At 40.6% G+C, this 25,769-nt stretch overlaps 1 protein-coding gene across 4 annotated transcripts; it reads right to left on the reverse strand.

The window, feature by feature from the left end:
* Positions 1–7: 7 nt before the first annotated feature.
* ABHD3 (abhydrolase domain containing 3, phospholipase) lies at positions 8–25,675 on the reverse strand. 4 transcript variants are annotated; one of them, XM_052787401.1, is made up of 9 exons: positions 25,442–25,672; positions 23,649–23,812; positions 21,475–21,657; positions 19,722–19,767; positions 16,760–16,872; positions 10,828–11,001; positions 10,120–10,168; positions 9,870–10,035; positions 8–2,112 (listed from the first exon to the last, which is right to left on the reverse strand). In XM_052787401.1, the coding sequence occupies exons 1-9, from the start codon at positions 25,586–25,588 to the stop codon at positions 1,934–1,936; spliced, it is 1,221 nt and encodes a 406-aa protein (XP_052643361.1). In that variant the 5' UTR covers positions 25,589–25,672; the 3' UTR covers positions 8–1,933. The 4 variants fall into 4 exon arrangements, with proteins under 4 accessions (XP_052643361.1, XP_052643366.1, XP_052643363.1 ...); XM_052787403.1 differs by lacking the exon at positions 8–2,112 and adding an exon at positions 2,119–3,835 and having other exon boundaries at positions 25,442–25,674; XM_052787402.1 differs by lacking the exon at positions 8–2,112 and adding an exon at positions 3,834–3,901 and having other exon boundaries at positions 25,442–25,675.
* Positions 25,676–25,769: the final 94 nt, after the last annotated feature.

Consider the following 25,769-nt stretch of genomic DNA (forward strand, 5'->3'; position numbering starts at 1 on the left):
ACAGAAATTCTGCCATCACGTTACTTTTATTTAAACAGGCAGGTGTGCTTTTAATGTAAGTGATTTTATTTTTATTAATACTTGATGCTGAGTTTTGAACAGTACTGTACCCAAACAATTTTACAAATATAATGCTCAATACACTGTTTATTGCTCATTGGTTTTGTATGAACATAAAAACTGGAAATGAATGTAAGAATAAATAAGGCACCCTACTAATACGCTGATTTCACGTATTGTAGTAACATGCACAAAATTTCATTTTGCTTTCACAAATCACTCTTCTCATTTTCCTTACTAGAGAAAAAATAAGTTATTTGGGCAAGGGGCAATGCTTGTCTGAAAAGTCAAAACTTGAAAGCGCTTTCTAATTTTTTAATTTAACCTTCCACCTTACAAAACTAGCTTTCGTAGAGCATGTCCCAATTTCTTTTTCTGAAGACAAGAAGTATTTTTGTTCTTCTTTTGCTGTTACTAGGAAACATGCCTTGCAAGAGGACTGTTCACGTACTGCTTGAGACAAAAGACCTGACTTGCTTTTTTATCCGCATTTTCTTCTTGTACTGACCCCGCTCAAAAGACAAAAATGCAAAGGCATCTTTACTGACTTATCTTGTGTGGCTGGGCCCGAATCAGTGATCAGCACAAGGTGGGAGCTCCACAGAAACTGCTTAAAAGCCTTTTTTTAATTTCAGGATGCCCAAAATCAGGACTTCCCAACAGTTTCACAATACCTTCTGTCCAACTGTCTTTTTTACTCAAAGGTCCATGTTGGCTCTCACCCTGTTTCAGGGCTGAGGAAAACAGTGACACCTCGGCCAGCCTCACAAACTTGTAAGCTGCTAGGGCGGAAATCACTTTGCAAAGGCTTCAATGATTTGACAACCTATTGCCGAAGTGCTGACAAATGATCAAATAAATGAACCAGAGAGATGGGGCTCTGACCCCACCACAGCTGCCAGCTTTCTTTAAACGGTTTGTTATATTCTTTTTAGAAATTATCTGAAACAATAGCAGAGACAAAAGGCTTGGATTTTTTTTTTTTTTTAATTTAAAGCAGATCATAGCATGATTTCCTGATGTTCTAATGTTTATTCTTTAAAACTGAAATGTTCTTGTGGGGCAGTATAAACGTAACAGATAGAATCATCGAGTTTACCAGTTATATGAAGTATGTATTACATATATGACAACACCCAGCTTTACATGAACATTGAAATGCAAGATGTCTTTTAATTACATAAGTTATTACAGTACTGTTTTAAAGGAATCTTTTGGTTATATGTAAACACTATAAATTAGCTGTTTAAAAAATAATCGCGTAAGACAAGTATGGCATTGACATAGTTTAAAAAACAATAACTAGCCCTAAATCTGAATACTCTCAGGGTAGAACAGCAAAAGTGGTTATCAATCTAATGCTATGGAATAACATGCTGAAATATTGACTTATGTGAAGAACCAGTGCTTCTTTGTGTTCCCTCCTTTTGTTTTCACACTTTAAAATTTTCACTATCAGTGCCCTAAGGAGTGGGCCAACTTCTTACTGTGTGTGACAGGGTAATATATGCTATTTTGAGTGTTGCCATTCTCATATTAAAAGCCACCTAAATTAAGTCTCCTAAATATTTACTGGTTTAAATTAAAATCCTGAGGAATTATAATTTGTTTACTTGATGGTTTTGGTTAAGTGCAGTTTGATGTATGCAGAATGCTGTTTCATTTAAGATCATTCTTAGTAAGGCATATTAAAAATAAATATAAAAGTGACAACATAATATTTAGTTTCTTGCTACAAAATTTTAGGCAAAAAATATTTTTGCATGTAGTAATGGACTTTATCCATTTGCTGGCTTACAGGAGTTAAAATTTGTGCATTAAGCTTAACTGCCCTTGTCAGAATGTGCCACTGTGCTATAATAGTGGTCCAAAGCTACATGCTAAAGATCTTATTTCCATGCTCAAACATAGCTTGCACAAACTGCTTGAAGACTCTGTCCATGTAAGTGCACTTCCGTGGCCATATTCCTTCCAGAAAACCAATATGGCCTCCGCACGAAGTCAGAACCAAAGCAACGTTTGCATTTTGTTTGGCAGTTTCTACTGGTATAGCTAAAAAGGGGGAGGAAAAAGTTTTAAGTCCTTATCCTTCTATGAAATGCCAGCCACTGAATAATTTCTCTTAAATGTTTCTCACACTATATATGAATAAATATGGACAACAATAACATATGCTTAAATGTACTGCCCGCAGGACATAGAAACATAGCTGTGTTAAAAGCCATTTCTCTCTTCATCATTAACTCGCCTTATCTGTGTGATTTTTCTGGCTGCTGTAAAAGTTTCAGAAATCACTGGGCTTCATCTTTCTTTCAGTCCCACTGATGGAAAAGCCCCCATGTTAATGCATATTTACAATTCGGTATAAATAGTGTAAGTGAAAGGACAATCGAACCTGTAGTTTTTAACCTGTGTTGCAACATTTAGGTTTGGAAAAACTGAGGAACCTAGGACCTTAATTATGAAACCCGTTCTTTTTGTAGGAGACTCCAAACACAAAACCTTTAATGTCACAATAAGATTTTGTCTGTAAGAGATCCTATCAGCTAATATTAAAGATTATGCTGGGTTATCATCATTGTATCTGATTTGCCATACACTTACACCTGCATGTTTAGACCATACCATGCAAACACACTGGGAGACAGTTCTTGCCCTGAGGAGCTCATAATCTAAATATGCAAGGTAAACAGAAAAAAAGGAAGGGCAAACAACCACGCAAGGACACAGAAAGCTGCTCTGCGTCACCCAGTATGTTAGTGGTTCTCTACTGAATAGTGACTACTAGAAAATGATTTAATTTGGAATTTAGATTATTAGAGCAGATACTACAAGGATTTTTCTTTTGCTGGGTTAGTTTTCAGCTGGATCAGCTCCCTGATCTGGTTGCCCATGTTAATGCCAGTATATGAATGGCAGTAGGCACAGTCAGATGGGGACTGTGGTGAGGTAGCCCTTTCACTGACAGCCTACAGTTAGCTTACAGTCATCAGTGAACTACACCTGAGACATGCGCTGATCCTGAAATGTGCAGAAAGGGAGACTTCAGTGCATTTTATTTTGAATGTGCACAGATGTGTGGCTTTATCAATGCTATCACTTCAGCAGTTCACTTTGTGAAAGAAAGTAAAGGTCAGTTAGCACAGTCTGACATGCGTATGACTTTACAAATGGCATTTCATTGTGATGGGATGACACTATTACCATATGAACTGGTTGACACAACAGTGGAGCTTTATGGTGCTGTGGTGGTTGTGCTTTCAATATACAAATTAAGTTATTTAAGCAACTTCCCCTGAGTTTTAAGTATGCTAAATATACTCCTGAACAAGCAGAAATCCCAATACATTTCAGTGAAGAATGCCTTTTAAAGTTCTACTTTTCAAATAATAAACTTCATGGAAAGGAAAAAAGTAAAAATCATACAGGATTTTTTGATTATTCAGGATTGACAGAAAAAACAACAGCAAAAGATGACATGCTTTGTCCAGACAGAAGAGAGTAGTAGGAATTTCACTGTATTGTCTAAAGAAGGTTATGATTCCACAAGAAGATAACTCTGATTTTAAGTCATACACTGCTAAAGTAAAAATACCTTGGCAGTACAACACAAAGCAGCAAGTCATTTGCAGGATTTCTATTGCTGCCTCATCTATGTTAAAGTGTTTTTGAAGAGAGATTTTTAATCAGGTTCACTTTTGGGGGGGTTCAGTTGTCCACATCCCTTTCTGACGGAACTTCCTTCAGAGACATTTAAAGCAATACTGAGGCAAGACTAAAAAGAAAAGTCAATGAAATAAAAGCCTAGGGCCTGCCAGCCTTGACTGGGAAATAGCACAGGCTGAAAACAAGAGATGCAGAAAACTGTGTTATTTCTTGCAATCCAACACGTGCATCATTTTCAGACTCTAGGCTTGGCAAGCGCTTGTCTGGAGTTTTGCATGAGTTAATCTGCCCAGCAATCTTTGATAGGGCTCCCTTGGATTCTGTGGGTGAACACATTGCCCTGTACAAAGAGAGTGGCTATGATTTATGTCAGCTTCTGCCGACTCCAAGGGAATTTGCCCACTTATCTCTACCAAGCCATCTGCTCCTCTTCCTCTAGTAGCGCATGGGCCGTGTTAAACAGAATCCTGATAGGAAAGTGGGGATCAGACTCAAGCCCGATTCCCCCATTCCTGCTTCAGGCAATGAATGAATCGCACTTTCCACGGCCGTTCTGCAGCTGTCTCCCTTGTCACTGAGGGGGCTAATGGACAGGCTTATATGAAAGGGTATGGGGAGGAGTGTGTGAGGAGAGACAGATTTGATCTCCAAGAATCAGAGATAGCATGAGAACTGCATTGGTCCTAATAGATTCAGGATCAGCTGCCTGCTGACCTGAACACACCTCTTGACTAGCTAAGATTGTGCAAAAACATGGCAGTCGTTCTCTTTGTCAGACTAGTGTCAAAGGGTAGAGAGAAATATCCTTTCTTGCCAAGAAAGCGCTTTGCTGGCGTTGTGGAAGGGAGATGACAGTAAATGTCTCCTCTGCTGTGCCAACCCAGCTGGAGAAGCCCTTACAGGCAAAGCTCACTGTGACCTCAGCATACCTGTCATTCAGAGGTTGGCAGCATAATGATACCTCCCAAATCAGTTTGCTGGTAGTTAATTATTCATTCCCAAACTGATCGGCAATACTGCAGTGGGTGCTACGCACTGCCTGCCTCCAAACAGCTACAGCAGCTCTCTCCTAGAAGCCTACCAGCACTAGGATGCTGGTTATTTTCTGTGCCAGGTAAGGTGCAAGCCACACACAGGTCTTTACGAATGTCATCTTCCCCATCCCAAAGTTTTCCCTATTCTAACTAACATGTGTTTACAGCAGAATTCTGCCACAGATCATCGGCCTTATCACAAGCTCCAGCACTGTGCTGAATATGCAGTCATTTGCTTCCCTCTGCAGTGAGGATTTTCAGGAGGTGCCGAGTTTGACCTGCTGTTACCTCTCTGCTCTTACCTCCCCTGTGGTGAACAAGAGAGCCTGCCCTTGGCATAGTCGGTCTTGATACAGTTGGGTCATCATTTGTATGACTCCTCCCCAGCAGAGTTTCTTGCTCTGCAGCTTCTCAGGAGAGAATTTAATATGTTGTGCTGCTGTCCAGTGCCAAAATGCAAATGATGCTTGGCTGTCGTGTGGTACTTTTCTCAAGGCTGTTTCTAGGGACTGTTAGCCATCCACAAATAAACCCACAATGCAACAGAGCAAATTGAGCAATCTAAAGGGCAGATGAATGAAGCGCTGGATGTGATGCACTCTAGGATATAGGATGGCATGACAAAAGATACTACTGTTCATTTTTGTCCACATGTAACCTTGTACTTACATTTCTACTGACCAAAATCTGTACTGCAGTTTGATCTAGCAGGCATAGACCTGTTATTTCTGATCACAGAACCACAATGTAAATACATATGTGCAGAATTACCTCATTCAAAGTCAATTTCTTGTACATGCTTTGCAAAAAGTATTTTTTAAAAAAGAACAATAGAAAAACATACGCATGAAGAAGCATCAGCTTAAATAAGTCACTGCTGTCAGACTTTCTGTTCAATTGTTTGGTTGATTTCTCCCTGTTCCTTAAACTCTTACCCTAATTGTTATCCCTTTGGGCATTCCTTGGCCATTTGGTCTCTCCAGACCAACTTCATTCAACTGTGCTGTTTACATAATAGGATACAAAATAACACTTAAAAGCAATTACTCAAAGTTTGGATTCAGAGGGACAGAAAAAGTTCAGAGAGTTCAATAAAAAGTATGACTGAGCTTCAGACATGCACTTAACTTGGCACAGTGGATCAGGAGGGAGCTGGCATGATACCTAGCTTAAAGGGCAGGGCTTTCAGCTTGGGCACAACACTCACCAGCGGCAATTAGCTAAGCATTAGTACAGTGAAATTTAAGTCAGATGCCTAATACACTGCTTAAAGTCTCCGAGGAGAAAAATGCCACTTCAGATGAAAAGTTAAATGTGACACTGATAATGAATGCTATCATTCCACCTTCTTGATTTATTTTTCACACTTAAAAAAGGGCTTGACTTGGTTATATTACATATTTCCTGAAGCAGTGGCTCGTTTAAATAAGTTATGGTGAAAGAAGTGTCATGCAATGAAGAAAGCATTTGTTTTCATTCGTTAGTATTATGCAATATGAGACCTGCATTCCTGAATTAAACTACAGATACACCAGCTGCCAAGCTCTATGAACTTTAAACAGCAACGTTAAGGAAGGACTGCAAATGAATTGTTTCTTCCTAACACTGGATTGAGATCAAAGGGCACATTTTCACGATATATTCAAAAATAATTGCTGGGAAGTACAAAGTGTACCAAAAAGCTACATGAGAAAAAATGATCAGGTAGTAAGAGGCAACAGAGACAGCATCTGCACTTTTTAAGGGAAGTCTCTCTTTAGGTCCATATTGTATAGTAACAAAGCAGGCTTGGGTTTTTATCCCCCAAGCTCTGTTACGGAAAGATAGATGTGGCTGGCTTTTTATAAAGGATATTTAAACACAAAGGAATTCTGGCACAGCTTTTTCCCTAATGAATTTTCTAGGCCTGTTTCCCTGCTGTCGGAAACTACAGCTATCTACAACAGAGGTGGAAGGTAGCTTAAAAGCTAGTAGGTATTACTGGGGGGAGATGAGGGATGAAATAACCAGTCCCCAAAGTCAATAAAAGGCTGGGATCTGGATGAAAGGAAGTTTTGTGGCTTTGAATCCATTATACAGTTGTGAGCGGAAACTGCCTCTGGTTGCCATAGGCTTACATATGTCCACACACTTTTAAGTCAGAAAAAACAAGCCAGTTGCCAGAATAAAGTCACCCCCCAGAGTAACACCAGTCCTTTATGTTGGCTAACATAAAACAGCCTGCAAAAGTGTCAGGATGAATGAACTCCAGTAACTGACAGCAGCAGCTGTAATTTCTAGGCTGCTAATCAGGGTGCCCTGTGTCCCCTGCCAGTGCAATGTTTCACATTGAGGGTGCATAACACAAACGAAAAAGGAGCCAAGGATAGACACACATAACAGAGTCATGCTATTTGCTGTAAATCAACATTGTCCTGGTGGCCCTTTCTAAGGTAATCTTGTCAATACAAGGACAACAGTTTCCGGCCAACAGCATTAAGTCTGTGAACAAGGAATAAATGAAAGCCTAACCAACCAAACATTTTCATGGAGATAGGCTGGTTAGGGTCAGAGTTTAAGAGAGGATGGACAGTTATTACAACAGACTTAACACTTCTTGTTTCAGAAGTGCTGGTGCTCTACCTCACTCCCTTCTACACTGCAAGACTTCTAAGGCATTCTGACAATAGGTTTGATACTTAATCCTACACAAGAGACCATCCCTATCATCCACTGTTCACCAAGAGTTGTGTTTCTTTTAAAAACCAGCTTCAGGGGAGGAGACATCTGCTACAGCTGTATTCTAGGGGACTCAATCTTTTGGCTAGTCAAACTACACAATCACAGAACTGTTGAGGTTGTAAGAGACCTCCTGAGATCATCTAGTCCAACCCCCCTGCTCAAGCACGGTTACCTACAGCAGGTTGCCCAGGACTGGGTCCAACCAGCTTTTGAGTATCTCCCATAGATGGAGACCCTACAACCTCTCTATGCCAGTGTTTGACCACTCTCACAGTAAAAAAGTGTTTTCTTGTGTTCAGACTGAATTTCATGAGGTCAAGGTCAATGGTTGGCTCTTGAGAGCTGGAGGTTATATTCTAAAATGAAGAGACAAGGGAATGGAGTATCTGCACTAGCTTTAATCTAGCTAACAAAGGTCCCAGTCCCAGTGACAATAGGCTGGAAAAGGTTAACAAATCCTCCAGGGACAGAGGCACACTGTCTGGTTCCCTGCTATTGTTACTTGTGCTAACTAGCTAGCTTATTCCTGCCACAGTTACTACTTCACTTTAGAACAGAAACCACAAACTGAGCTAGAGCTAAACATAGAGGTGAAGCCATTGTTCCTTCTCTAAGATACTTAATGGCAGAAGCATGGCACAGCAGATCACTCACCTTGCAGTACTAGGGGGAAAGTCATCCCCAGGGTCATAAGACCCATAAAAATTTATCTTCAGAATCACTAGCCAGATTTTATATTTGCACACATATTTTAGGGTCACAGCCCCATCCATTCTCATTTCCAGGACATAATATGCTTCTAACAGAAACAGTAACTGGCCAATTTCAAGGAAAAAAAAAAAAATCCCACAGAGGCTAGTAAATACAAAGGGACTAACTCTGTCTCAGAAAGTCCCCGAACCACAAATTGTTAAAGGTGGATACAGTATTCTGGAAGAATATTGCTATGTTTGCCCAGATCTCATTTTTTTTTAAGCCTCTGTTTTGGCCAATGTAAGGTATAGGTAGTTTGGCTAATCCAGTTACCCTTTTTCCCCCTCATATTAGGTGGCCATCCCCTCTTTATATTGTTCATGCATAGCATGGATGTTTTTCGTTCAAGCGGAGAAGAAATCAGACTGTCTTTTTCTAGTGCCCTCTACCGGAGAGGCCCCTTCTCTTTGTGTCACATTTGTCTCTAACAGGTCTTCGAACTATAAATAGTAGTGTAAGTGTGTGCGTGTTTCTGTATGTGTTGCACATCTGCCTACAGATAAATAGTACATACACACACAGTCTCTTCCAATTCCTTCATTCTGTTTGTTGTTCTAGACTGTTTGCCTACTCACTTTGGTTTCATGACTCATTCTACAAGAATCTCACTTGACTTGTGGTGGCAGAAGAAAACTTCCCTGAAATAAATCAAGTGTATAAACTTCATATTTAAAGGTGTCAGGTGTTCACTGCTGAAGACTGTCCCCTCAACCAGCTGTTCATTATAGTGGTTTTCCTCCACATTAGCTTTTGTTCTCAGACACTATAACGAATATATAGACTGCAGGAACAAGCATGTCTTTTTAAGACAGTTAAAAACAGGGTTTTGACCTTTAGATCAAAAGCAAAATGTTCATAATGATCATGTGTGTGGCAGAAAATAGAAAGAAACGGGAAAACAGTTTTCAGCCTGTTACTAGCTGATATTGCTGCTTCATCTTCTAGTTAGTTTCTTATTAATTTCAACATGCCTCCTTCTAGGAGCTCACCTTCTCTGTATCTCTTCCCTTACCCTAGATTTTGTCCTACGTGCTAACTTACATTTTTTTCTTACTTTTAATTGTCAGGCACTGGAGGTGGCACAGGAGATCAACAGCTGAGGATTTCAAGTCATCTGAAACATAAGCAACTTCCAGACATTCCTTGTAAGGACTGGATTGAAAATGGCAATAAAAAAATACTTGTTTTCACTTTCATTGAACTCTGAATGTCTACAATCCAGACATCTGAATCCGAGTTCCTCATTATAGGCTCTCTTCATACTTGAATAGAAACGGGTGCTTCCAAGAGGGCAATACATGTAATATCTTCCTTACAGTGAGATAACTCACACCCTAAATGTGCATATTTCTTTCTTTTGACTGTAAAGAGTCTATTAATGGCTAATGACTGCCACCCCATGTGCTTCTGCATCCTGTACGAATCAGGTCTCTCCATCATCAGCTGTTTTACATGTGTCTTACACTGTAAGTAAATTGCAAGACTGATCTATCCCTGAAGCTTTTGATCCTATGTACAAGTAACATTTAAATACACATTTAAGCATTTAAATACATGAGTTCATCCCCAGACCGATGTAGTTTGTCTTAATGATTGCGTATACAGATAAATATATTTTTAAAAGCCTAAACTTACCATGACCTGGTGAGAAAACATCATCCACAGAGTTTAGACATAACACTGGAATTCCTACTGACTTCAGCTTGCGACATGGGCTAGCATCTTCATAGTAGTCATCAATTGTACGATAGCCAAACATGACTGAAGTGAACTGCTTATCAAATTCTCTAACAGTTCTAGCCTGAAGTACAGAATTCAAACAGGGAACTATGTCAGCATTTGGAAAACAGCATCCAGCTAAAGCAGAAGTAACATTTTCACATACCTTCATCACAAGATCCATATCAAATAATTTCTCCAACATTTGTCGATGCCTAAAAAGAAAGAGAGAAAAATTGGAGGGCTTGGTTTTTTGTTATATAAACAGATGTAGAAGTCCTCTGCTTTACAGATACATTTATAGAAATAACTCCCTAACAAGAACATGCTTGTTTTTAATTTTCTGTCATATTAAAAATCTGCCTGGAATCCAAGAGCACAAGAATTGTTCATCCATATGCAGGCACATCCAGCAACATAGTAAGAATCTGCCTAAGTCATGAGAAAGATGCCAAAGATAAGAGAACTAAATATTTGGGAATACAAAATACACCCTAATATTATAAAGCAAAGGATGAACTAGTCCTTTCTGTGTTTTTACAGTCAACACCGACTTAAAAGAATTAGTATACATACATATATACTCAAAGTCAGTATGTGCATGTCTAAAAAATTAAAAAATCCATTCACTTCATCCATAAATATAGAAGTACATTGGTCTTGTACCAAGTCCCTTGAGAAGCAGAGAAATTTAGTCACATTGATGACAATCTTTCTTGCAAAGATCCTTTTGATTTCAAAACTTACAGAAAAATGCAGACAGAAGAGCTGTGAAGTGTTGTTACAGCATTAATTTTGCCAATATTATTATACCTGCTGTAGATCTCATGCTAACATCCTTCCACCTTGCTAAACAGTTCAGAAGGCAACTCACCTGCTGATAGAGGATTGTAGACAAGTAGTCAAGTAATAGTTGAAAAGAAGCCAGTTTAGTGGCTTCTCCAGAGATTCTACAGATTCAAAAACATTCCAACCCGCAGAGAAAATTGCAGCTGCCATTAAAGGAGTGTCTCTGCCAGTTTTGCCCAGGTAATTTAAAAGAAGCATGCTACAAACAGAAATGAAAAACAGAAACATATATACTATCAAATTGTTTGCTTCAATTTAAAGCAAATATAACAATCAGCCACCTTTCTGTCTGTTTTTCAATAGTTTCTTGTACCAGCCCTACCGTTGTGCCTAATACTTCTGAAAGGTAGTCAATGTAATCAACATATGACTCATGAAGTTTGCTTTCTCTACTGTCAGAGAGGAACTGAGTGCACTGTGTAGGATGTGGGTAGGAGTGCATTTAGAAATAAATAGAGATACTAGTCTTATTTATATCACTAAAAGGGAGGAAAAGGTCAGAAAAAAGTATCTGACTCATGGAACAGGTATTCCCAAGTTGTAAAATGGTAAAACAAGCTCTTGGTCTTCCTGATCCGATAAATCTGATCAATGTGCCTGACAAATGCAAGCTGCCCCTGGCACACCTGCCTCACTATGAAGTCTTTTGGGTTGAAGGTAATTCCTTTACCCCACCTCACACATGAGAGAACACAGCCTTTAACACAAAGTATGTAAAGAATGAAGTGTTGGATAATGAAAAGAACTAGCAAAACAAAATTATGAGCCAAATAAATGGCTTAAGTCTTGCCTTTCTAACCAATTGCAACTTACAGTCTCTACTGCTGAAGTATAGTTGAATTGAAAAAACAGGACAGTTCACCAGAACCTGACCCTTCAAATGTAGAAAAATTAAAATAGCAGGAAGAGAGTAAAAGAAAAATACTAACAGAAAAGCTGTAAGTCTTACTTTACTGCCTGAGGCCCCGAAGTTTACAACCAGCATTTTAATACCAAGCCTTTAACTCAAAACATTACAGGTTTTACAACTTAATATAGCTCCCTGGACCACCAACACTCTGTACCTTGGCTTCATCTACAATACTTCAGGAGACAGCAACCTTTAGCAAAGACATCATGAACCAGCCTGCCATCACAGAGACTTTATCCCCATGCACTACCTACCAGATCATAGGACAGCAGTGCAAAAGGGAAACCAGTCTTTGGTATTACCAAAGACTTGCCAGTTGGTGGGAACCAGCAGGAAAAGAACAGCAAACAGCACTTGGGAGTGAGCTCCTGCCATCAGCTCACACAGTTGAACCCAGTAAGGAAAGTCACCTGTGGCACATATAGGAGTCAGGTAGCATATGTTCCCTCTTACCCACAGAAGCGGAACCTGTGAGTCACCAGTCAATATACTGTAAGAACACTGAACCATAAACCAATAACAAAAAGAAGTTGCAGTAGGGGAAGAAGCCACTTCTCTAACAGAATTCACAGAATATATGTGGTAGAGAGAAGTTTTAGGAATCTTTATGTTAGAAAACAAAGTCCCTTTCTGAAATAATACATACTGAAGATCAATAGAACCAGTGGGCTTTCATTTACATTTACACCTTTGTGAAGTGAGTGTTTATTTTTCTTCTTAATTGGGCAAATGTGTCCTGTATAGATTAACTGGCTATTCAGAAAATTTTGAAAAGGGATAGATAACAAAAACTATTGTAAGATTAAGACAAGTGGATCATTTTCACAATATGCCCCTGGTGAGATCTCTGCTCCTGCTTAATTTTAAACATGCCAGTGCTCCAATTAATTTTGAAGCATGGAAACAGTCCTCATGTGGATGATTAAAGACTCTTCCAGTTTTCTGTACAATTAAGCATACACTTTCTCTTTGTGGTTCAGGACATTACAAACATATTGGAGGAGGAAGGTGGAACATCTTGCCTAAAATCGCCCAGTGGTGGTGGTGCGGTAAAAGCCAGGAACACAACACAGATCCCCTGTGCCATACTAACAGACTCTGCCACTATTGAGGATACCATAACTAGGTTAAGCCAAGGACAGAAATGACACTAAGGGCTGAACTGGTCTTTTGTACCAGTCGCAGAATGGCTAGCTTCTACTGCACCTTCAGCCCTGAAAACCTCGTACTTCACCTACTACACCACAGCCCTCTTAGTTCTGGTGTAATGGTGTACCACACATGAAGCTACCCATGAAGAACTACTATGCTTTAAATCTGTATGTAATCATTGAAACAAGCCTCTACTGCAGATTCTTCTTTGACTTTCACCATTTCCACTGAAACATGTTTTTGCAATACATCATGTTATTTCGTGTTTTGCACGCAACAAAGTTTAAGCAGGAGAGAGATAGCATGCCAAGAGAGATAAGAGCCAACAGGCTTGCTAACCTTGCGAAGAAAAGTTTTAAACTAGGTTTGTCAAGGGAGGGAGAGCAAAGCCTGAAGATAAGCGAAGGCTTGGCAGGCCCTGATGAAGCACCCAAGGGATAGCATAATGGGGGAGGCTCTCATGGGCAGCATGACTGTGGCCCATCTCATGTGCTAGCACATGCACGAACACACAGCATGGGAAAAAATAGGAGGAATTAGAAATCTGTGCATAGTCACAGAACAAGTTTATTGGATCACAGAGACATGGAGAACTCACAGGCAGACAAGAGTGTGCCATGATGGATGCAAACAGACTTCATGAAGGCCTTGAAGGCAAGAAGGAGGGTTTGCACCTTAGACAAAGAAGCCATTTAAATGCACAGAACTTTTCCCTGGTGCAGGTTATAAGCCAATTCAGAGCTAATAGGTCAAAATCAGATAGGAGGTTAACAAAGGGGATATCATGGTGGATGTCTGCTATAGACCTCCTGATCAAGAGGAGTAATTAGAGAATCCAAGTCTTTGGACAGCTAAAACAAGCTTCATAATCAGCAGGCACAGGGAACTGTAACCATACCAACATCAACTGGAACAACAACACAGCAAGGCACAAGCAGAACAGATTTCTGGAGAGTATTGAGGACAACCTTTTGATACATGATCAATGACCCAAATAGGGAAAATGTTCTATGGATCTGCTACTAACATGTAAGGAGGAACCTGTCAGGTATGGAAGGGTACAGAACAGTCTTGGCCACTGAGATTATTCAATGGTGGATTTTTAAGATCAAAAGTGAGAGGGGAAGGTAAGCAGCAGAATTATAATACTGGAGAGAGTTGGCTTTAATTTGGTCAGGGATCTGGTTGGCGGGATCGCATGTGAGATGGCCCTGATGGGCAAAGGGGTCTAGAAGAACTGTTTGACCTTAAGGATAACAGAACATAAAGCACAAGTGTACATTCCGATGTGCAGGAAGTTGAGCAAGAGTGGCAGAAGACCACATAGAGGAACAAAAAACTCCTGACTGAGTTCAAGAAGGAAGTATCCTGAAGGTGGAAGGGGGCTGCCTGGAGAAACAGTCATTGCCCAAGCATGCAAGGATGCGGTTAGGACAACTAAAGTTCAGCTGGAGTTGGAACTAGCAAGGGATATGCAGGACAACAAGAAAAAGGCTTCTGCAACAAGAAAGGCTTCTGTTGCAGCCTTTCTTGTACATTGGTACAAAGAAAGGCTCAGAACAGACAACATCCACTCCCTTCCTCTCATCATTGAAGCCAGTCATCTCATCATAGAAAGCAATCAGATTGCTCAGGCATGCTTTGTCCTTGGCGAATCCAGTTACCTTCTTATCCTTAATATGCTTGGAATTGGCTTCCAGAGGATCTTCCCAAAGAACTGAGGTTAGGCTGACCAGCTTTTATTCCCTCCTGGGACCACTATTCAACAGAGCAGGGAACCTAGTGACAAAAGATTGTAAAAGGCCAAGGCTACCTGTCTTCCCTGTTTTTAGTGCTGAGGTCTGTTCTCAGGCCTCGGAGGTCCCTGTGCCTGGCAGAGTATAGGAGAGTGAATTATTACTCATGGCAGAAGAAGATCGAGTTACAGCTCAGTTATGCAAACTGGACATAGATATGTCAATGGGACCAGGTGAGGTGCACCAAAGCTCCAGAAGGAGGCAGCCAATGTCATTATGAGACTGCTCTCTATGACTTTTGAAAGGTTGCTGCAACTGTGGGATATTCCTGATGCCTGGAAAAAAGGCTCCCCTCTACAAGAATGGCAAGGAGGAGGAAATACAGGCTGGTCAGCCTAACCTCAGCACTTTGGGAATATCCCCTGGAAGCCATTTCCAAGCATGTAAAGGTAGAGAAGATGGCTGATAACAGCCACCATGGATTTACCAAGGTCGAAGACAACCTAATTGCCTTCTATGATGAGCTGACTGCCTTTGTTGGTTAGGGGAAAGGAGTGGATGTTGCTTATTTTGACTTTAGCAAGGCTTGTGGCAGTCTTCCATGGTCTCCGTGTAGCCAAACTGGAGGAACATGGTTTGAATAGGTGACCTGCAATGTGAGTGGAAAACTGACTAGACCACTAGAGAGTGGCTCAGAGAGTTGTGATCAGGAACTTGAAGTCCAATGGGGGTGGTTGGACTGGTTACTAGTAGTGTTCCTCATGGGGTCAATACGGGGGCCAACACTGTGTAATGTCTTCATTAACTGGATGATGAGATGGAATGCACCCCAATGAGCCTTGCAGGTCAAATTGTGGGGAGTGGCTGTGAACTGGAAGATAGGGCTGCTATTCTGAGGCACCTCAACAGGCTGGAGAAATGGGCTGGCAGAAACCTCATGAAGTTCAACAAAGGCAAGTGCAAAGTCCTGCACCTAGAACAGATTAATAACTGGACAGAGAGCAGCTCTGCTGAAAAAGACCTGGGCAAACTGAACATGACTCAGCAATGCACCCTTGCAGCAATGAAGACAACTAATGGCAATGCTGTGCTTTGTTAGTATGAGCAAAACAAGCAGGTCTAGGGAAGAGTTTATTTCCCTGTATTTGGCACTTAGGAGATTGTATCTGGAGTAGTGTGCCAAATTTGGGGCTTCCCAGCAAGACAGACACTGACATACTGGAAAGATTCATATGTCTTGATACTGAAGACACTGGCAAAATCCCAGCAACATGAATGAAAAAGATGGAAGCCTTTTAAAACAGGCACAAGTTACTTATTTGATTATCAATAACTAAATTGCTTGAACAAATCTGTATTTATCCCAAAGCTCCTACAAGTCATTAGTAGATTAATGTCAATATACAGGGCTATATCTGCCCACCCTCCATAAAATTTATCAGAACAAAGGGAAGTCTCAGTAAGTTACTGTGTCTGCAGTATTTCTAATGGAAGTTCTCCTCCCCTATGATTTTCATTAAAGAGGCTGTCTGAATATTTCTCCTAGCTTCTAGCAGTGATTTTTCTAAGCAACTGTGCTATCATTGTCTGTTCTAGCTGTGCTTTCTGGAGTGAAGCCAGGACCCAGCAAGTATTAATACCACATGCTATGCCAACCCATACTGGTTTCAACAATACTACTTCTTGCTTCTGAGCCAGACAGAGCAGATACCTACATCTCTTCCAGCTTAACCTACCCACACACTGCAGAACCCAAACAGAGTGAAGATAAATCTTGTAATTTCCAGAGGTTGCTAAGAAACATGGTACGTTAGCTCTAGTTCCTATTTTTTATCCCTCTGCTCCAAAGACAGCTTTCCAAAGATTCTATTGCCCGCCTGCTTGGCTGTCAATCTGTCTGCCAGTGTTTCTTGTCTTTCTCTACCCTCCTCAACTTTTAAATGTTGGCCAATTTTGACCTTCCCTGACACAGAGCTGAGATACTCAAAGATACGAAGTTTCTAAAAGTCCTCTGAATATTGACTGTTAGAAACAGACCCAAGTTAGTTGCAGTTCAGTAAGTAATGCAAGTATAGCAGAGTAATAATTTACAACCAGGCTACAACAGTCTTATTTTATGATCATAGTTAAACTGAGACTTCTGTTGCATAATACCTTACCCTCCCATAGAAACACCGGCTGCCATGAACGGAGCTGAAGGGTGCAAGCTGTGTACATGATGAATAACGGCCTCTAAATCCTCTGTGTTAGCTGCACAGTAAGTCCTTGGTGTCTGTAAGGAGTCAGAGGGAAAAATGCCATCATAAGCTTTTGTATTATCCTTTAAGGACAAAGCAAACTGAACAGTGGATCATTTATATAACAAGATAAATTTAGCATTTATCATGAAGCTGTGCTAAATGGCAAATATAAACCCAGAGTATTTCACAAGGAGGTGGAGGAAGGAGTTATACTTGTTATCATTACAAAATAAAACACATGACAAATATCCTCAGTATCTGCAACCTTCCGGTCATTAGCTGAAATCTAAACACAGAGCAACGAGCTAAACTAGATAGAACTAGATAGGCATGAATATTTTTAAAATACCCCGAGGAAATGGAAACATATCATAAAGGCTGCAATTTACAGAAAAGAAAGTTATCATGACAATTTTACCATCTTCACCCACATGCAAATGCAAAAGAAAATATTAGATTTCAAGTTCTGACAGCTAGTATTTGAAAAGTAGCCAATATTTAGATTCTACACACAATACAAGCAAATAAATAGATAAATAAATTCACTAGTGTCACTTACCTAATTTACTAAAATATTCTATTAACTAAAGCAATGAAACACATATATATTCCCCCTTCTCTATCTACCATCAGTGTCTCTTCAAATCTTGAGCTGAGACTTGGAATGACTTCCACTGGCATCAATGGGATTTGGGTAACCCCTTCCCTGCTTTTGAAGGGTAAGCACAGCTTTTGAGCCTCACTTGCACAGACAACTGCTACAGGCCACAGTCTGGGGTACTATCTGGAGCAGTATAAGGGAGATAAGTCCTTTTAGGTACAACAAGAATCACAGTAAATAAGTTGTTTTCTAATGGTGTTCTCTAGATTTCATCTACAGCAATACAGAGTTGCTACTAACGTGTTAGTGACCTTGACTTAACTATAGGTAGTGGCTGGCCTGCCAAAATTCAGTATAAACATTAAAACTAAATATAAAAATACTTAATTATGAGTTAATTGAACTTATTTGTTTGTTGCCTGAAGCAACAATGTATTTTAAGGGGTTTTTTTTTTAAATTGCTTTCAGTTAAACAGCCTGGATATTTGTGGGCAATTTTAACAAGTTTAATTAGATGAAACTGATTACTTAAAATACATTTAACAAGAATATTGAAATCCTGAAGTCAAAGATAAAAAAAAAAAGGATAGAAAAGCTAAATCTGGGTAATTAAAACTGAAGATATTCTTAATTTCCATTTATGTTGCATTTCCAGTTCTTGTCCACATGAATCACTCTTCACTGTTTTACACCCTATTAATTATAAACAGTGTGAATGTGTTTTATTTTAATTAAATTTTCAAGTTCACAAGTTAAAATAAATTATTTTTGGTAACTAGGGTCTAATGTATTCCAAGTGAAAGTATACTTGATTAAAAGTTTACAAAACTAGAGAGATATCTTGCATTTTAATTTCAGTTAATTCCTGACACTTTGATGTCTATCTATTTACTCATTGTATAAAGATATTTTTAAAACACCATCTTAGCTCACATTGACTGTGGTCAATCTAATATTTGATTATTCCATAACAATAATTCACAGTAACTTTCAATAACAAATGAGAACAGCATTTTAAAACTGATTCTTTAAACAGCTCTTATTTGGTGTAAATTTGAATCTATCTTTAAAAAGACTAGGAAAAGAACTACCTGCATGACTGTTTTCTACTGTGGTGCTTGACTATGCTTCAAACTCATTAACTAGGGATTTTATATTAAAATGTAGAAACCCCTCTGCAGAAAATGTGATAATTTCATCTGGTTTGCTTCACAGTAAGATCTTATAAAGCTTAAAGATGTAAATCTGATTACAGTAAAATACACACAATGCATCCAAACAAGAGATCTTTTCTCTTAACGATTCAGAAATTCATCAATAAGGACTTTGTGTGTCACAAAACTGCTTTGTAGAACCATCTCCAAAAGTATGGAGAAAACTACTCTTAACATGGCAATATTTGCATTGAAATGCTTTATCTGATTATGGGAAACATCTGAGCTTTTTAAACTTTGGAACCAGGGGATTAAAAAATGCAAAACAATACCGAGTATTATGCACAATCATTACAGCTGCAGAACTGTCAACAAAACGCATATGAAGAAACAAAGCTTATTCAGCAATATTTCATCATGCCTTGTCCCTAGCTGCAGAAAATGTTTAGCTTCAAGACTTTGCCATTTGTGGAATTGCCAGTTATTTCTAAGCAAACATAGTATGCCTGTCCCAAATGCAAAAAAATGTCTTTTGTAGCTGATTTTGTGTCATAATTGCTGAGAAAAATACAAGAACACATTTAACGTCTAGGATACGGCTACCCATAAAAATCTGGTTCATTAATTCAATAACACATAATATGGATCAATTTTAATGGCACAACTTTTAACCATATGAAAATCTACTTTAAACTCATATTGGCAACTCATAGTGGGAAAGTAATTACGACTGCTTATATTTGGATTTGTATGTTAAAACAATGGGAGAAAATTGCATTGATTGAACAGAATTTCTTGGATGTGTGCATTTTAGATACCATAGTATTTCTGGAAAGAAAAATGTAAGGATTTTTCATTTTAATGTTACAGATATTAATAATTTAAATTATTTCCTAAAATGAAATGTTCACAAATTGTGTGTTGACCAGTTGACCTCTCTGAGTTTTAAAATAAAAGATGGATATTGGCACATGATTGATCTACTAGATGACTAGATTCTTTTCTCTGCATTTACAACATAGGCTGTGAGTTTCTCTCATTTAAATCCAGCTGTACAAATAGACATAAATGATTCCATATATACTGCTTATAAGTGAGAGATGTTTATCTTAGAAGTCATCCTTACCAAAAGATCCTCACCAGCAATTCCCCGATTGTTAAAAACCACGCATCTAAAAATTGAGACAGTAAATTCAATTATATACATTGTTCACTCCACTAAAAAAGATAACACACAAAAAAATGAAAATGCATAAAGAAAAATGGGCCAGTTCTACGAATAAGTTCAGCACATTAAATATTTAAAGTCCTACAGATCCTGAAGTCTGACCTGAGTGGAACAACCTTGAAACCAAAATGGAGTTCACTGAAGTCAGTAGGACTCTGTATGAGCTCTGTGATTTGCCCATCAAGGTCAGATTGCAGAATGAGAGCCCCAGCATTTACCTGAAGATAGTACATGCATCTTGTTCTGCCTGCACTCTGAGCTGGCCAAATACAAGGCATAAGCTCTGCCAGTGCAGGGCTGAGCCTAAAGCAGTGCTCTGAAAGAGAATGTCAGAGATCCATGTGTGGACATCCTCCAAAGCTACATAACTGTATTAAATAGCAAGAAATGAGCCAAAGCAAAATTATGACAGCTGCATCCAAGTTGCAAGTTCTTGGGGATGGGATGCCTGTGGGAGTCTCTGAGTTTTCTAGCAGTATTACCATGATTGAAGGATCTATGCTTTCTTAAAAAAATCTTACTTTTCTATTACTCTTCTACCATCTCATTGTAATAATTCTGTTAAATAATATATACATATTTTAGATGGGTTAAAGTATGAAAAATTACTTATTTTGGTATTTTTCTCAAATGTTGCTGTTTAAAAACAAAATTGTAACATTCTGTTGAAATCTGACCTAAAGCTCTCCTTTTTAATGCTATACCTTCTTTTCTCGGCTGATCAAATGCAGATATTTCTGGAATTCTTTCAGGAATACTTAAAAAATTAATAGTAAGAAGTTGTTGATTTCAGGGCTTTCCTCCTCTGATATTTTTTGCTGGTAAGTTTTAAAGTGATTTTAAAAGTACTTTGAACAGTTAAAGTGCTACTTTACTTGCATAATTTAGTAAAGCAGTCATCCAAATCTCCAAACAGAGATAGCCAGACATGTAGATAAAAGTTCATATATATGTATTTAAAGAACTTATTATAGTCAGTACCAGAAGCCAATCTGCAAAGACAAAATGTAATATTCCAAATACAGATCCTGGAGCAATGACAACTTATTTTAAAGCACAGCAGCAGCAATATGATTACATAAAGGAATCTACTCATCAATTAATCCACTTGTTTTACCCAACTTTGACCAGAAGCCTTAGTAACAAAACTAAATAAAGCAGTGACAATTAAGAGGTGACAAACCTCTTCCTTAACCACCACCAGTAAGAGCAGTCTAGCTCTCCTTTCTGCACTCATAAATTTGAGGCTGCTGAATCAAGCAATTTTGGCATTCAGAAGCTGACCTCCTCTGAGGCCTGCTGCCAGCAGCCCATCCACATAAGTTTTCTTGGAGCTCAACACAAACCCCTTCTCTAGAAAGCGTAAAGGTAGCACAAATACTGATATAATTTAAGAAGCAGCAGCAAAGGCCTATGCAGACTTAGCTTGTTTTCACTGCAGTCTCTGGGGCACCTCTGTAGATATTAAAACAGCCCTTCCGAATGTACTGCCTGTTATATAATTCTACTATTATTATTACTAATAATACTTTCTTACATAAACTAATGTCTTTAGATTTCATTTGCCTTAGGAAGGCATCTTACACATATACATACTTATATTTGATCTTATTGGAAGAAGCAAAATACTAGCAATGAAATACAACAGCACCTATATCCCAGCGTTTCACTTTGATGGATCATATGAAGAATGTAGGATTCCTTGCTTGTTCCTGTCAGGCCAGGCAGTAACAGGACAGTGGGTCTTGTGCTGGCATCCGGATAATATAAGCTGTCATTATTATCAAACCAATCCAACGAAATCTGTCCTCCATCTGCTGTTTTAATGAGCTCACTGAAAGGCACATTTTGAGACAACACTGATTAGATGGAAAAATACATGCATACTATTAAGAGTACTTACAGTGTACAAATTACCAGGTATGAATTCTGCATTTTTAATTATGCTTTAATACTCAAAGTGCCACCTAACAAGGTATGTTTGCATGTTCACCGTTCAGGAAGAGCCACACCTACAGCTGACATGAGTTAGCACAGTCAATTTGTGGAGTAATTCCTGTTCCCAGTAAATGAAGAGCTGGCCTTTCATGAATTGCTGCTGATGTACTGGAAACTTGTAACTAGTATGATTTTTGGCATTGCCTTCTATTTTATATAGGCTTGTGTACTGCAGATTTCTTTGGATCATCTGAGAATCTTTTGATAGCACACTGGGCAACGTGTTAAACATTTATCACATTTTTTTCTCTTTATCCAAAGCAGCAGCATGTATAATGGCACTTTGTTATGTTTGAAACACACGGAACGCAGACACGCACTACTATATCTTTCACCGTGTATCTCCACAAACTTTCCTAGAATGCACTCTTAAACCATGTATCTTAAGAATGCAAAAACTATTATAATATCCCAAGAAGCTAAGCATGCATTAAACAATGACAAGAAGGTTTCATTCTTTTTTTTAGAAACAAACAGCATCTTCCCTCTTCCTGGCAATGAAGATATTGTACGAGACAGTTGGCGTAGGAACTACCAAAATGTAAGCCTACCTTGCATTTGATTTTTCAATTGAAAGTCTTGATAGCACCTACTTCATATTTTAAAGCTCTTTAGCCTTGTTGGACTCATTAGCTCAGCTTTGCCCTTTTTCAGTAATGGGAAGTAGATGTAATGCTGGTGTGTACTGCCAACACAATCTCAAATGGTGCAAAATAAGCATTGCCCCATGGAACTATGTTTCTTCCCTCACAAACCTTGAAATAGAGACTATACAAGAAGGGCTAGAAAAAGTGGACATGGCCATACCACTGAAAAGTTTCCTAGTTACTAAAACTAAGGGAAGCTGCTAAATGCTAAATCTATTCTACCATGCAAACAGAGCTGAAACAACTTGTGCTGCATCCAGGTTCCAGCGCATAAAAGTACTTCTCCTTAGGTCTTGTGCCAAATGCCTCATTTGCCAGACTAAGTCTCATTTCTGTGTGAGAGAGATCAGCCGAGGACAAACACTAACTATAAGTTCTTTCCCTTTTAGAATTTAGGCATCAAAGAACACAATATAAACCCCACAGGTGAAAGTTACTCTGAAAATCCCAGAAGTTTTATATATTCGAAACAAGGCTAAATGTGGCCATGCTATGGTTAAGATAGTACCTGTTGGTTCAATGGACAGATACAGTGATTGCATGACCTTTGCAAAATGATGGCATTCAAACATCAGAATATTTGATATACCAGATGACTGTGCTGCCATCCAGAGAGACCTCAACAGGCTGGAGAAATGGCTTGACAGGAACTTCGTGAAGTTCATTGAGGGGAAGTGCAAAGTCCTGCACTTGGGAAGGAACAACCCTATGCACCAGTACAGGCTGGGGGCTGACCGTCTGGAAAGCAGCTTGGCAGGAAAGGACCTGGGGGCCCTGGTGGACACCACACTGAACATGAGCCAGCAATGCTCCCTTGCAGGAAAGGCGGCCAACAGCCTCCTGGGCTGCATTAGGAGGAGCGTTGCCAGCAGGTTGAGGGAGGCCATCCTTCCCCTCTATTCAGCACTGGTGAGGCCACACCTGGAATTGTCACCAATATTTCAGTGCTCCAAAACTCTCTGAGCTAAAATAGGTCCATTTTGGAACCTTGACCTTTTAAACCTACTGTATATTGAATCCAGGATAGAGATGGTTCCAAGTCTATGACGGAGTTGTAAAGGCAGGCATAAAGCCAAAAAAAATGGGCACAAGCTTGAGCAACAATGGTAGCTGTGACACAATCAGAGTAAGGTAACTGCTGGCTACCAAATCAGTCACTTTCCAGAAGAAAGGCACTTACTTCCTGTACCGTACTTGGGGTCTAGAGGTGATAAAGGGACGCAGGAGTGTCTGCACCCGACCTTCCCAGCACCAAATGGTGGGATAGTAAGTTTCGGTCACAACAGGGCAATATTCCTCGAGAAAGCGGCAGAAACGGTCATTGCTGGCCACCAGCTGGGGTTTCTAGGAAGAGAGACTACAGTCAGGCAAGGGCATTCATATAAAAAACAAACTGACAAAGAAAGAGAGAAAGAAATGAAAGCTTGTTTAAATCCTCTCCCAGTAAACTGGTTTCTTTCATATAATCATTTCAATGCTTTTTCCTGTCATGGTAAAGAGATAAGTAAACAAACCCCAAATGAAATGCCAAAATGCCCAGCTGAAAAGTGAAATGCAATAAACGTAATGGATTTCTTACCTATTTCTAATAACATGCTATTCTAGCTCTACTTTTACCAGCATTGTATCTTTCACTGACAAATCAAAACCACACAGTCTCACAGTAGGTGAGAAAGATTTTACTGAATCAATTTTGTTGCACCGCACAGAAATGACGTTTAATCCGTGTAGTTTGACCGTGTACCTGCAGTACCTGTTTTAACCTAGTAGGACACTCCGTCTCCCATCTCATACTATGGTACACAACTGCATTGGTTACTCATCTCAATGTTCTGCATGCAGAGATTTTTCTCACAGCTTCTGTTTGTATACCAATTAACATGGAAATCCCTGTACACCAAACATCCCATGTTTTAGCAACCATGTTTCTTAAACTTCTCTTTTACGCTGACTCTCTAACACACAAGCATTAACAGGACAATAATAGATGATTTGAAGAAAACTGTTACACATATACAGCCGCAGTGGCATGTCCTTCCTTCCTTTTTCTCCTCTGACCAAAATCAAGTACCCTTTTCTCAGTGAAGAGGAAGGCTATGTTCTCAGCGGTTCTGTGAAGGACTGTGGCAACACACGTCTTCCACTGTCATAAATCTTTTGATACGCATATTTTCAGTTGATTAGGCATTCAACGAGGCACTCTCACCACGGGGCCACTTTAGATCAGATCAGGCTCACTGTATCCAAATAATTTGCGAATGCCTAATTTATCCGTGAAACCAGTACTAACCAGAAGATGTGCAAGAGTGTCCTAGCCCCCAAAACACTGCAATAGTGGTATGATGGTATCGAAGGCAGACATGAGGGCAGCAAACTACTTTATTGCCTGCCCTGTTAATAAACCAAAGAGGTTGGGTTTTTGTCGTGGAACGGAGGGCTCCTGACCTCCCTTTCCAAACCATCGCCCCCAGCCAAGTTCTCCCCCTAGTACGAATGCATTTCGGGGACGCCTGAGGCCAGAGCCCCTTCCCCTCCCAGGCCGGGCACGAACAGAGGAGAGCTCCCTCAGGCCGGCCGGCCCCCGGGGGGCGGCTGGCGGGCCCCAGCGGAGGAAACGCCTCAGCGGTTCACGGGGGGCTCAACGGCCCCGGCGGGCGCGGGGGGCTGCGCGGCCCGGCCCGGCCGGGCCGCGGGGACGGGCCTGTGCGGGGGGCGAGCGGCGTTTCGGCCAGCCGGCACCTCGGAGCGGCACCTCCAGAGGAAGGACGGGGCGTGTGAGGACGAGGCGGGCGCAGCGCCCTGCCCCCCGGCCAGCCATGTCAGGTGCCGACGCTCCCCTCGCCAGAAGGGCGCCGGCTGCCTCCGCTAAGTGGGGTCGGTCGAGGTGGCCTTCGCGGGATGGTCCCCGCCAGGACGGTCCCCCCGCGGCGGGACACCTGCGGAGCCCGCCCGTCCCGCCGCCCTCCCGCTCACCTTGGCGATGCTGCTGAGGTAGTAGCAGGCGTAGGCGACGCCGAAGCCCAGTACCAGGGACAAGCCCACGCCGGAGCCGAAAAGCCCCACGCGGACCTGGCTCTCCAGGTAGAGGGAGATCTCCCTGGTCAGCACCTGCCAGTCCATCGCACACGCGGGGCGGCAGCGCAGCGCACCCCGGCGCGGTGGGAGGAGGAGGAGGAAGAAGAGGAGGAGGAGCTGCTGCCCGTCTGCCGCTGCCGCTGCCCGCGGACCGCTCCGCGCTACAGCGCCGCCGGCGGCATCCCCGCACCGCCCCCAGACCGCCCCCGCCCCGGCCGCCAAGGCC

The sequence above is a fragment of the Harpia harpyja genome, chromosome 5 (assembly GCF_026419915.1).
Source record: "Harpia harpyja isolate bHarHar1 chromosome 5, bHarHar1 primary haplotype, whole genome shotgun sequence".
Classification (NCBI taxonomy): domain Eukaryota; kingdom Metazoa; phylum Chordata; class Aves; order Accipitriformes; family Accipitridae; genus Harpia; species Harpia harpyja.